The 13074-nt window shown below is 53.9% G+C and overlaps 1 protein-coding gene across 1 annotated transcript in view; it reads left to right on the forward strand.

Moving 5' to 3' along the window:
* The first annotated feature begins 2989 nt into the window (after positions 1–2989).
* Positions 2990–13074, forward strand: part of XXYLT1 (xyloside xylosyltransferase 1) — a 37375-nt gene continuing 27290 nt past the window's right edge. Inside the window, exons 1-2 of the mRNA XM_055817605.1 lie at positions 2990–3451; positions 8997–9144. Coding sequence (XP_055673580.1) covers positions 3029–3451; positions 8997–9144 — 571 coding nt within the window. The 5' untranslated portion in view covers positions 2990–3028. The remainder of the gene's footprint in view (positions 3452–8996; positions 9145–13074) is intronic.

A 13074-nucleotide genomic window follows, 5' to 3' on the forward strand; every position in this document is an offset into this window, starting at 1 on the left:
CTAGTAAGTTGGTTTTTAAATAGCTGTTTATTTAAATGATAAATACTGCAGAATAGGAAGTATATTAACAGCAGTGGATGTTCTAGTATATCTTAAAGTAAAATTCCCAGTGTACAGATGGGAGAATGTAAGATATGACTATGTATAGTATACGCTTTAGGCATAGTTTTTTCTAAAGATTTGTCTTTTGCAGCCTACGTGACAGGCAGCATGTAGTGCGATTGGCTGTAATGTAAAGCTACCTAAAGCTTAAATGGCATAATCACTATCTCAGTCCATGCTGCTGGAAAAATGTCGGAGACACTTATTTCAAATCTCGTGCTGGTATATTCCTCCCTAGCCACAAAAATCTCTGTGACAGATTTTGCAGGATGACTTCCTGTAGTCAAAAAAGCTGCTTCTCTGTATCTCTGTAGATCCATATGCTGCATTCCCAGCTCTGATCTGTCTGGGAAAGCAGTATCAGTCTGTTTATGCTAAAGGACTAACAAAGCATACCTGATCCACAGGTTGTATTACTCTTGTCAGGAGCTCTTGAGTGTTAATGGGTCAGGAGGCAGGTATGTCACTTCTGATCCTGCAGCCTCCTTCCCAAATCCTTTTAGGTATGCGAGGGTGTCCAGTATAAGCTGCGTTCAGTTAAAACTTTTTTTCAGGCCAGGCGCAATGCATCCATTAATGTTTCTCGTCAGCCAAAATGAATATGGCATCAGGTTACGTGAAATGTATTGACGGCTTAGTCCTACCAGAGGCAGGCAGGCTCAGTGCTCCAGGGCCTCTGTAACTCGTGAGGTTCGGCCTTCAGTTGTACAAAGCATGGTTGTCGCCAGGGCTCGGAGGATCTGGATTCACACAGAGTTCTGACTCACGTGCAGAGTCCTAATTTTATTGGACTAATATGAGTCTTAATATTAGTCTGCTCAGTAATGTTAGGAAACTTTCATTTTTATTACAATATGAACCTCAGTATAACTAGAATCGTAGACAGTAAGGCTCCCTTTTGGGTTAGTGTCTTGTACTCCGCAGCAAATAATAGAAATCTTCGATTCCAGTTCATGTTTCTCTGTAGGTGTGAAATATAGCAAGTCCTAATTGGTGAGCTACAAAGCAGTGAATTCCCAACACAGTTTAAAATCAGCTTTCACATGGATTTTTAATAATTTATTAGGTAGCCCATTGAAAGATTTTATAATATTTTCCCTAGCCAGAGTTAGATCATGTGTTCCAAAAGTCTCTTGGAAAGACAATTGTCAAGGAGTCAAATATACCTTCTAATGCGTCTTGATTTCAAAGGTGTAACTTATTTACGTTGCATGTTGATTAAAATGGTGTCTGTGGTGTCTCCTTGGTGGTCTGTATTGTTTTTATTGTTCATAAGGTTTCCTATTTTATGTTAAGGTCAGTACAGTGCATATAACATGAAATTTCTGAATTATAGTGAGTTATGCCACTGAATTATATTAGACATCCTGGAATTTCTACCTAAATTTATAGGAAACGGTGGTAAGTGGTAGAAGTCTGTCTTTGCTTTCACAAGCTGCATATATTGCAGTCTGAACGCATGTTTTTGTTCACAAGTACTTTGTGGGCTTCAGCCTCCTTTACCAATTGGGACCTAATCCAAGCTGAAATCCACGGCAGCCTTTCCACTCGTTTCAGAAGCTTCAGGTTGTACTTTTTCATGGCATCTAATGTTACTGGGGTAAAGAACCATGTATTGATACTACATTTTTCACTCTGGGGGTTTTATATTTTACCTGGTTTTATACTGAGCTGAAAGTTTTAGAAAATGCAACCAGACCTTCCAACTGCTGGCAGCAAACCCCCATACTTGAGGAAGTTGTTCTTCTGTTTTGCAATATGACATCAGTACTCACCTTGTCCAGATCATTGGGGTTCTCCTCAACGGAGCAAAAACTTTGTAGCACTAAAGAAAAAAGGTGAAAACTCTAGGGTTGGCTGTGATGTTTCCAGGACTTGGTGCATCTCTGCAGCGATCTGTTTTACACTCTTTATGTTAACTCTGCTTCTTGGTCACGAGAATCTCAAATGACACAGTGACTATAAAAGGACCGTTTGATAAAATTACAAATAATAGGGTGTAGTATTTTTACACTGTCAAAAGGACCGAGCTCCTTCATCTTATTATTTAATATAATGAAAGTATTTTGAGTCCCAGTTTTGCAAACTACCCTTCACAGATGGACCCTTTTCCTTAAGTTGGAGTTTATGCCCCTTGTTCGTGCAGCCTGGTCCTGGAAATGCCTTGCTGCCTTGTTTGCGCAAAAGCACCTTGTAAAACAGGAGCAACTCCCGAAAGGCAGTTCTGGGCGGGAGGACGTGTGTACCCCTTCCGCCTCTCCCCTTTCACAGGCTGCTTTACCTTTCCACGTGAGCTGTTTTCTTGTTTCTCTTCCCATGGAAGGAGATGACAGAGGAGGAAAAGAGTCCCGCTTACTTTTCCAGAATTTCCGGGCGCTGGTAGAAATTGCTGAGAAATCACCGTTTCCGCCGGCGGGACAGGCTACCCTGGATTAATGGACTTTTTGTTACGTTTCTTTACCCACGTGCCCCTCTGTACTTGGTTTTTAAGCGCTCCAGCAGTAAATGCCTGTATTTCCTTCCCCCCTTGCGGTGTAACCGTACCGCCTGTACACCGCGGCGGCGTTCCGCCAGGCTGCAGCGTGTCCCGGCAGCGGCGCGCGGCGCTCTGCGGGCTGTCCCCGCGGTCGGGCCCCGGCTGCACGTGCTGTAAGGCCTGTGGGCACCGGGCTCCGTTAAACCGTTGTACGGCGGGGCGGGGGCGCGCGGGGCGGGGGCGCGCGGGGCGGGGGCGCGCGGGGCGGGGGCGCGCGGGGCGGGGGGCGCGCGGGGCGGGGGCGCGCGGGGCGGGGGCGCGCGGGGCGGGGGGCGCGCGGGGCGGGGGCGCGCGGGGGCGGGGGGCGCGCGGGGCGGGGGCGCGCGGGGCGGGGGGCGCGCGGGGCGGGGGCGCGCGGGGCGGGGGCGCGCGGGTGGCCCCGCCCCCGGCATGGCGGCGATGGGCCGCGCGGCCCGGGGCTGGGCGCGCTCCCAGCCCTGCGCCCTGGCGCTGGCCGCCGCCCTGGCCGTCTGCGCCTTCTACTACCTGGGCGGCGGCGGCGAGACCTTCTCCAGCGCCACCCGCCGCCTCCGCGCCACGCCGCCCGCTCCGGCCCACCGCCACCCCCAGCGCGGCGCCGGGGAGGCGGCGGCGGGGGGCCGGGACCTGCACCTCCTGATGATGTTCACCAAGGCGGAGCGGAGCCCGGCGCTGCGCGCCAAGGGGCAGGCGGCGCTGCGCTCCCTGCTGCGGCACGGCCGGCTGGGCGGCGCGGACGCGCTGCACCTCCACCTCGTCACCGAGGGCGCCAGCCGGGACATCGGCCTGGGCCTGCTGCGGGACCTGCTGCGCGGCGCCGCCTTCCGGCACCAGGTGCGACGGGACGGCGCGGCGGGCCGGGGACCGCGGGCGCTGCTGCTCCGGGGGCGGACGGCCGCCCCCCGGCCGTGGGCTGTGCGGCGTTTGCGGGCGGCCCGGCGGCGCGTTAGCCCTCCGTACGGCGAAGGGCCGCGGCCTAGCGGAAAGAAACTTTCCTGGCCGGCGGCCCCGCCTGGCTGCCGCTGCCCGCCCAGCCCCGCGGGCCGGGTGAGGGGCCTGCCCGGCGGAGCCGTAGCCCGCCGCCCGCCGCGGGGTGACTGGCCGCACTCGGGGGCCGCGCCGCCGCCACAGCGCTTTCGCCGGGGAGAGCGGTGGCTGTGAGCGGTGCGGCCCCCCGGCAGAGCCCGGGGTGGGCCCGGCTCGGCCTCGGGGGGGCTGCCGGCGGCGCTTGGAAGAGGCGATGGAGGGCGGCAGGGGCCGGGGGGCTTCCACGGGCCGGTGTCGGCCCTGCGACCTGCTGGAGGAATATTTCCACCTCGCGGAAACGCCGTGCTGTCCGTGCGAAGTCAGGCTTTCCTTCGCGTTAAACAGGTGTCTGGAAACGGGGAGTGTGGAGGTGAGGGACCCGTGGGCACCCTGACTGTCCCGTTCCCAGGTGCCGCTGCCGAGTGGCGGGCGGAAGCGTTCCCTGCTGCTCTGTAACTTTTCATTCCTCAGGTGCTTAATAGTAACTGAACCCTGAGACGTAGCTAGAGATGCAACCTTAACGTTGTTCATACACATCATTTATTGGTAAATAATCCCACTTTTTCTTAAGCGGTGCTTTACTAGTGCAGGTGCTCAGCCAGGTCACATCCATGGTGGGTAAACTGCTCCGTGCCAGCAGTGCAGAGCTGTCGGGAGGGGTCCTGCCTCGGGAGGGGTCCTGCACGCCGCAGCAGGGTGGACTGGCAGTGCCCCGTGACAGTGCACTGCAGCTGTGCACTGTGGCAGCCCAGTCCAGGTTTGTGATATTGTGTCCCCTGGAGCGGGAGGACCACCAGGCCACCATGGCATTCAGATCCTCTGTGTGTGTAGCTGCCTTATTGCCGTCTGTTCTTCTCAGAAACCAAATTCTTCTACGGGCAGCCTCGGCAGCATTGCTTCTCCAGGAGCACATGGGCTTGACAGTTGAATGTTGCGTGACGTGGGGACGTGCGAGTGATGTGCCTGTTGTGGGGTGGGTCTCTGTCTGTGGGTGCTTGTGGACTCACAGTAAAGCCTGGTTCACTGCTTGGTGAGTGTGTTTTGGACCTCGGTGAGTAGGTCTTGCACCAGAACTCATCTCTTGGATGTGAGCAAGCAGTGTGGTCTGGAGGGCTCAGGTGAGATCTCACTGGGATCTGCTTAGCAGGAAACATCATCCTAGCTTGGACCTTCGGTGCTGCTAAAATGTTGAAGGTGGTTGATCCTGATACTCAGGTAGGTCCAGGAGTAACCCATCTCCATCTTGATACCTTTTCTTTCCTGGTTCTCTTGGTGTGTCCCCAGAATGTTCTCCTGGTTTTTATGCTGTTTTCCCAGAGCAGGCTTGATAAAGGGCTGAGGGCAACTTGAGCTGCTGAGGCAGGATTGATAAAAGCCCTGAACTTTTTCTTCATGAGAACATGTTGCCCTCCCCTCCCAGCAGAGCTGGGATCAGTTGGATCTTCTGTTAAGAGTGAAGCCCAGGAACCAGGCCTGGATCCCAACACTTGGGGAAGGTCATGGGCCAGCTCTTGTCTCTCCCTGAGCAAATTCAGGAATTTTCAAAATCTGCTGGGGACTGACGCAGCCGGTTATCGGGGCAGCACATGGAGAGTGGAGCGCGGGCCCTTCGGGATGCACCGCGGTGGGGTGCGTGGGAGCAGCTTAGGCACAGGACCCTCCCTGCTGGGCAGGGCAGGGCAGGCAGCTGTCCCAGTCGTGATGTGGTGTCATCGTTCCCACAGTGCCCGTACAGATGTGTCCCAGATGTGGAGCTGGGAGCGTAGTGTGCCAACGGCGAGCGGCAGGTGGAGCCCGTGCTCCACGAGGTGGTGGTTTTGTGGCGTGGCGTGGCGTGGAGAGCGGCGGGGACGGAGGAAGCCGGCCGGGAAGCACCCGTGGGCAGCGGTGCTGCAGGGAGGACTTGCCGCACGCCAGCACCCAGCCAGGACGTGGCCTTCCTGCCTGTGCCTCGTCCTCTGAGCCCGGCTCGCAGAGGTTCTGCTGGGCTTTTTCCAGGGCTTTTATGCTCACAGTTGCAGAGAGCGCGTCCTGTCCTGTGGGTTGCAGGGTGATCTCTGCAACATTTCCCGCATCCCGGTGAGTGGTAAGTGCCCAGGAGCAAGCCTAGACATGTCTCAGCAGCCGATACTGTGCTTACAAAGAGCCCAGACTCACCCCGTTTCCTGCAACTCTGGGCTGCGTACTCAGACTCTCTGCGCTGATTCATATCACTTATTTATTCCGTTCCCCTCTGAAAATAAAATTAACCGTGAGCTCTGCTCGTTGCTCTTCCTGGTTGCTTGTTCAGAACAGCCCTGTGGAAGATGCTGCCAAACACCGACTCCTCCGTGGGTCTGGTGCTGTGTGAAGACATGCTGGGGTGAATGTAACTGAGCTTCTGTGACTCTATGCTTACAAGAGAGCTGAAAGATCCACAGCATGAGAAGAAGGGAAAGTTAAAGAGAAATGGAACGTGCGTTGTTTTTTCCTAGTGGATCAGTTGAAAGGGTCTTTCCTCGGTGCAGGACGTGAGTTTATAAAACTCTGCTTGCACAGGAAACCCCTAGAACTTAACGTTTCTTAATGTGCTCAGCAAACGTGGCTGGATTTAGCTATGGGGATTTACTGAAAGCTGCTACACAAATAAATAACGAAGTACAAAATTAGCAGCAGATCAGCAAGCTGTGCTAAAGTCAGCACTGGGGAGAGGAGAAGCCCTCACAGTCCTGGAGAGGCTGACCAGCCTGTGGCTGCGGAAGGAAAATTCAGCTGCTCGGGAGTTTGCTTTGCAGAAGTGCCTAACCAAAGGGTGGGCAAAAGACACAAATTTTCCTGTTTTCTTTGGCGGGGGAGGGAAGGCAGATGATGCTGTGTCTGGAGTTTCAGGAGTGCTTTTCCCATTATTTTTGTCCACTGGTGCTTGGCACTCTGCTCATTTCAGAGGTGACTGGAATTGGTTTGACTTTTTTTTTCCTCCTGTTCATCTTTTTCCTATGTGCTGTGCAGACTCCAGGCTGTCTTTGCTGGATGCAGAAGGGCAGTTACAGGTGCTGTATTTCTCCTCCATGCTTCTCCAGTCTGGCCAGACCCCAAAGCTGCCACTGCTGAGCTGGGCTGGAGCAGAGCATCACACATCCCAGTGATGGTGGTGCTCAGCTCTGTGCGCAGGTGGTCCGTGCCTTTGCACCTGGAGAGTAGTGGTGTTTTGCTGTGTTTGGTCACCTGGGATCACTGCCAGCAACAGCACTTGGCGCTGCTGATCTGCTCCCTGCAGCTCTGCCGCTCTCCTGCCTGTTCCTGCAGCACTGCCGGTGCTAACCACGATGGCAAAGCCAGCTGCGAAGCTTGGCAGGGCTGCGGCAAAATGCTGCCGTAATGTTAACCGGTAACAGAGTTTCCTCTCCTGTCCAAAGCCAGGTGTGGCTGCTGATGAGCTCTCCCAACGCACTTTTGTACATGTTGTTCTGTGTTTTTCCTGCTGTCCTCCTGCAGGCGCTTGGCCCCAAGCCCAGCAGCTGGGACGCCAGCAGCCTGACCGCCCCACTGGGGGACACACTGGCCGCAGAGCCTGTCCGAGGGCTCTCATACAGCGCCCGGCTGACAGCAGAGGCCAGTGGCCAAGGGTGGGCGTTTGACGTGCCCTCCCCAGGAGGGTGGCTATGGGGACTCTGCTGTGACTGTCCTCTGGTGGTCCCCCACCATGGGCTCAGCCATCGTGCCCAGGGTCAGGTGGGCCTATCACATTGCCTTGTTCCGCATACTGCAGGTCCCATGAGTGGCTCCCGGCCTTGGTGAGCTGTGCTCTGATGCAGGAGCGCTTTGGTCTGGGTAACATTTTCTGCAAGAAGGTGCGGGAGGAAGAAGCCCCAGGCTGCTCGCTGCCTCCATCTCTGTGCCACATTTGTTGGCTGTCAGAGCAGCCCCCGGTGCATCACGTAGAGAGGATGGCCATTGCACCAGCTCAGGTTCCAAAGCTGCCTTTTCTTCTGAAGCACTCGGCTTGGTTTAGGTGATTTAAAAAAAAAAAAAGCAAGTGCTCTATCCTGCATGTATAAGTGTACACTGCAGGGCTCCTTACTCTTGAGCAGATGAAGTTTTAGTAGGTAAAAGGAGTGAAACCATAGGACTGTTGAATAGTTTAGTTTTGAATGGACCTTCCAGAAGTTGTGTGGGACTGACTCCCCTGCTGAAGGCAGGGCCAGCTTGGGGAAGTGTCTCAGTATCCTTCAAACAAGGGGTATAGGCTCCCCTTGCCAAAATTCAAGTACTGCTGCGAAGTATCCTCACTGGCCTTCAGTTCCTGTGGGGCTTTTCCTGCTGTCCCTGGCCTGAAGAAGGCAGCGCGACCTCAAGTCTCCACATTTGAGGTCCTGCACTCCCTCTTATCTGCACCGGGGTTGTGTCCCTCGTCCCTCTTAATTACCCTGAAAATCTCTCTGGTTATCTTGCATGATTCAGTGACCTGCATCCTTCTGTGTGTATAACGAGTATCAGGCTGCATGGAAGTTCCTGTTCACAAGACTTTGGCCAGAAATAATTATAAACTTGTAAAATTGCAGTAGCTGACAAGGTATGTTTGCTCCGGTTTCTGGCCCATAGCTGCAACCCGCGCAGGCGCACCAGGGCCAGTGCTGGTGCATGGGCTGCAGCAGGACTGGGGAGTGCAGAGCATGGCTGGCTGAGTGCACGGAGAGCTCCAGCACGAGTGGGCTGAGATGCATCTAGAGAAGTTGCTCAGCTCTGCTGTAACTCCTGATGTTTGGATTTTCATCAGCGTGTTGTGGCCTGTCCTCCCTTTCCCCCTCCAGCCCCAGCGGGACGTGCTGCAGAGCTTGTCTCCGTGCTGGGCTGAGGTTCAGGAAATCCGGGCTGCGTCCCTGGCCCTGTCGCAGCCTGCCTCTGTAGCAAGGAGCAAATCTTGGTCCTCAGGGTAAGTGACGTGGTCTGGCTTGCCTCAAAATGGCAGGATGCCAGAGCCTGAAGCGAACCACCACCTCTTCTGATGGACTCCATATGGGAGACCAGATACGTGGTTGCATTAGGCAGTGGGAACAGACCAGAAAAAAACCCACAAAACATTGAACATGCTTGATTGTGTGAGTGGATTTGAGTCTCTGCTCATCTCACAGTTACAAAATGGCTGTAAAAATCCTTCCCTCCTTTCCCTGGCCTTGCTGGCTCTCATGGCAGGGCGACATGAGGGGGACAGGGCAGTTGGGCCCCTCTGTGCAGCTACAGTGCCACCAGCAGTATTTGTGCTTTGACAACCTCCCGTGCTTGCCCCATTCGGCTGCAGGCTGAACAAAGGCTGCCAGAGCTGCGCCAGCCCCCAGAGGCGGCAGCTGAGTGGTGTTTCTGGTGTCTCTCCCAGGTAATAGTCCATGATGTGAATGAGCTGACAGAAAAGCTGTTTCCAATCGTTGAAGCCATGCAGAAACACTTCAGTGCTGGATCAGGAACCTACTACAGCGACTCGATCTTCTTCTTGTCGGTTGCCATGCATCGCATCATGCCCAAAGGTAAGGCTCCACTGAGCTGCCGCAGCAGCTGCCTCTGGCAATACAGGCTTTCTTTTTCTTCTGCATGGAGATACTATCCAGTGCTGTTTGAAACACAAAGTTAATAAACTTTTGGGGTGGGCTTCTGGGGTTCTCCACCTTCCTGCAGAGTGACGGACCCTTTGGTCCAAGACCATCCCCATCCAGGTCTCCACTGGTGTGAGTGGTGGGAGGTTATCCATGCTGCATGGCAGCAGGCCCTGCCCTTGTGCCCTGAGATGGTAGGAGAGGTTAGACAGGAGCAAGCGTGCTTGCCCTGTGTGTGTTTAGAGTCCCCCTTCCCCTTGGGGTGTCAGCAGAAAGGTGCCACGTGCTTGTGGTGCAGCTGGGGCACTAGCAAGCATCAGCAGAGAGCAGCTGTTGAGCCTTTCCTCTTGGCTTTGGTGAGTTCTTGGAAAGCTTTGCTGATTAGCAGCCACTGATCACTTAAGTTTCCTTATTGTGCCTTCACTCTGTTGTTACTGAGTGCAGGAACAATAAATCTGCAGGAAAACAAGGCAGCTGGCAGAAGGGGTTTGGCTCAGTTAATGCTGTGTTTTCCTTCCCTGGCTGCATATGGGTGCTTCTCCATGGACCAGCATTCTTGCTAGCCTTGGACCAGTTGCACGAGGAGGGTGTTGCTTTCCTGGGTTCCAGCCCCCTTCCCTGGAGCTCCCCCAGCCCTGCCTGTCCCTTCCTGGGGCTCGTCCCTGGGCTCTCCCTGCCAGCTCCCCGCTGGCTTGATGCACTGGTGATGGCAGCATCCCCTCCTGGGCTGGCCATGGGCCTTCCCTGTGCCGCAGCAGGGTGCAGGTAGCAGTGGCAGCAGGGAGCCCCGGGCTCCTGCCTGGCTCTGCATCTGTCCCAGGAGGAGGTGACCACCCTCTCCAAGCTGTTTGTGGATGGCATGCAGTGGTGGCCCATTCCCATATGTGCGTGCTGCTGAAGCAGCTGTTCCCATGGCTAGCACCGCAGGCACCGGCAGCTTCCTCGGCATCTGGAGCGTCTGCCCAGCCATAGTACTCTCTGCAGACTTGCCACCATGGATCTCAGGCGCAGTCTTGCTCTTGCTGGGATGTGAGTGGGTGCAATTCCCCTATGCCCCTGCTGAGCCCTGTCCCAGATTGGTTCTGCACAGTAGCTCCTGCCTCTGCACTGGTTCGGGAGGCTCTCTCTGGACTTGCCCTTATCCTCCTGGCTCAGCCACCCGTGCTAGCTCATTAAACAACGGGGCAGTGGTGTTTAATTTGTGCGGGCAGGTGTTAGGGAAGAGCAGGCAAGGAGGTGACCTGCTTCGTCCCCCTGGGTGCTGTGGGGCGAGGTGGTCCCAAGGGTCTCATCCAGCCCCCGCTGATGATTACTCTGGGCTCCAGCAAATGTGCTGTACTTAGCTCTCCATTTGACTTGGGTAATATTTTTTTGTGTCTGGTGATGTCTGCATTGCGAGCGCTTTGAAGTACGCTGAATACAAATGGCAGTATTAATGCTGGCTAATTCACTCCTCCCGATTCCCTACCCTGTCTTTACCGTGTGCTAAAGATAGCTGTGTCGTGCCGTCTGCCAGCAAGAAGCTGCTCAGTCTGAAATGCCTTTTCTCGGTTTGTCAACCCGTGAGTTGTCTTGTCCCTTGGAAAGCTTGTTTGCCCTCCCTGAGCCTGACAGGGCTTTCAGTGGTCTGTTTGGGACACAGGATGTTTAAAGAGGCATTTTTACGGTTTCATGAGCTACGTTTGTGCTTCAGAAGCTGCTAGTAAAGCTGATTTATATTTCCCTTGCAAGAGAGGTCAGGTTTACTGTGCTGGGTGCTTGGTGATTTATGGGGCTGGCAGGGCTCCCTGTCCCCATCCCTGCACAGCCGGCACGCAGCAGGGAAGGCTGCAGCTCTGCTGCCCGCTTGCAGGCTGTGGGTGGCATGGGAATGGCACTGGGCTCCTGCTGCTCTCCTGGTTCTGACAAACCAGCCTCTACTGGCATGAAGAAACCACTTTGCTAAGTTGGAGGAGAATGAACTAAACCTTCTTTTTCAGGCAGTTTTAGCATTTTACCTGGTGCATTTCTGTGCCGTTTCACCTGCTACGTCTTTTTGTGCACCTCTGTAGGCACATCTGGCTCCATAGTGTTAGCACCTTTTTTTGTGGAAGCCAGATTTGATGGGAAGCTTAAGCGTCCTGCAGCAGAAATTAAGGCCTTGATCTGCATATTCAGCTCTCGTGTGTGTTTGTTTGTATTTGTATTAATCGGTATATAGTTTTTTTCCAATAGCTAATGACCTTTGCATTAAAGTTGCCTGGCTTTAGTTTCCAAAATTTATCATTTTTTGAGGGGAGACATTTCCATAGTATCATGACTTAGTGATTTGTTTGGAGCCTTGGGATTGTGATGGGACACTGCCTTTGCAGACCAACGGCACTGAAAACTGAACACCAGGGATATTTATTTTTTTTAAAGACTTTTGTGGAACATGTGCTGGCTGCGTGCATATTGCGCTGAGAATAAATGGGTTTTGCCACTCAGCTGCTCTGTCTTTCACTGTTGCTTGGGATCCTTGCCCAAAAAACTTCAGATCTAAAACCCGCAGCTGCCAAACTATAATATAACAGCTTCTTAGCTGGTGTAAATCATGGAACACTCTTGCCTTAAATGTCTTACATCAGTGGAGTTAATCTGATTTAAACCAGCTGGGGACTTGGTATGCAGTGTGCAGAAGTGCAGACTGCATAACTCTTGTCTGTGCTTGAGGCTCATAAATCCTGTTTTAATGCAGTGTGGCCAGGCCCAAGGAGCTGGACGAGGGCTTAATGCATTGCAGTAGTTCTGCAAGGGAGGAGTGATGGGAAAAGTACACACAGAGAGGGTGGGCAGGGTTCAGGCTTAGGACAAGCTGCCAGGATGACGACATGAAACGGTCTTGGGACTTGCAGAGCAGTGCTAGGAGGAGAAAGGACAAGGATTTAGACCTTTGTGCTTTCCTTTTCAGCATGCCCCTCCAGTGATGGCCTCTAACTTTTTACTGGCTTTGATCCCTCCGATCACTGGTCATTTTAGCCACGTAACTTAAGAGGCTCTGGCAAGGTTTTTATCACCCTCCCTACAAACATATGAAGGAGTAATGTCTGGGCAGGTCTGCCTGGCAGGCATCACAGGACAGATGCCTGGTGCCATGAGTGGCAGGAGGAGGAGTTGGGGTGGCAGAGGGGCAGCCTGGGGAAGTAGTGGGCTCCCCAGGGAATTTTTGGCCCCCATCCTTGGCCCAAGTCAGGTAGTTTTCAAGGAGAATTAGTTTAGCAACTGGATATCCTCGGCAGCTGGTGGACTGAGGGAGAGATGTCAACATCCACCAGCTTGGGCAGAGCTTTGAAAGCTGCCATTTGGTGTTTGACTTCATTGGTTTTGCTGACCATGCTGCAGCAGGATGACCCTGTGGGAGAAGAGAAGGAGCAGAGGGAAAACAGGACAGGATGGAGAAGCAGCTTTGGGGTTTATCTCTGCCAACTTGGACAGAGAGGTGGAGTCTGTTAGCTAAGGGGAGTCTCTGAAACCTGACTGGAGGTACCATGCCTCACGTGGAGCGAGGGTATTTAGCAGAACTTGACTGAAGATGGTATTTGACAAATTGGAGGCAGCAGTTTCCTGTCCGGTGAGAACAGCTGGCAGTCTCCCTGAGGAGTAGCATCATCTCTGAATGTGGTCTCCTCCTCCCCTCCAGCAGCATGTGGGGGAGCTCTTGGGGTTTCTCTCTGACTGATGGGCCCATTCTGAAGGCAGAGGGCTGACAAAGGGTGGGAGATGAGCACGAGCTGCAAGGGGCCCTGGGCTCTGCTGTGTGTGAGGTTAGCCCTCGTGCAGCATGCTGCATCCTCCAGGTTTAATTCATTAATTAAATTAATAATTAATCCTGGCACAGCTCTGGGT

This window comes from Falco peregrinus, chromosome 12 (assembly GCF_023634155.1).
Source record: "Falco peregrinus isolate bFalPer1 chromosome 12, bFalPer1.pri, whole genome shotgun sequence".
Classification (NCBI taxonomy): Eukaryota; Metazoa; Chordata; class Aves; order Falconiformes; family Falconidae; genus Falco; species Falco peregrinus.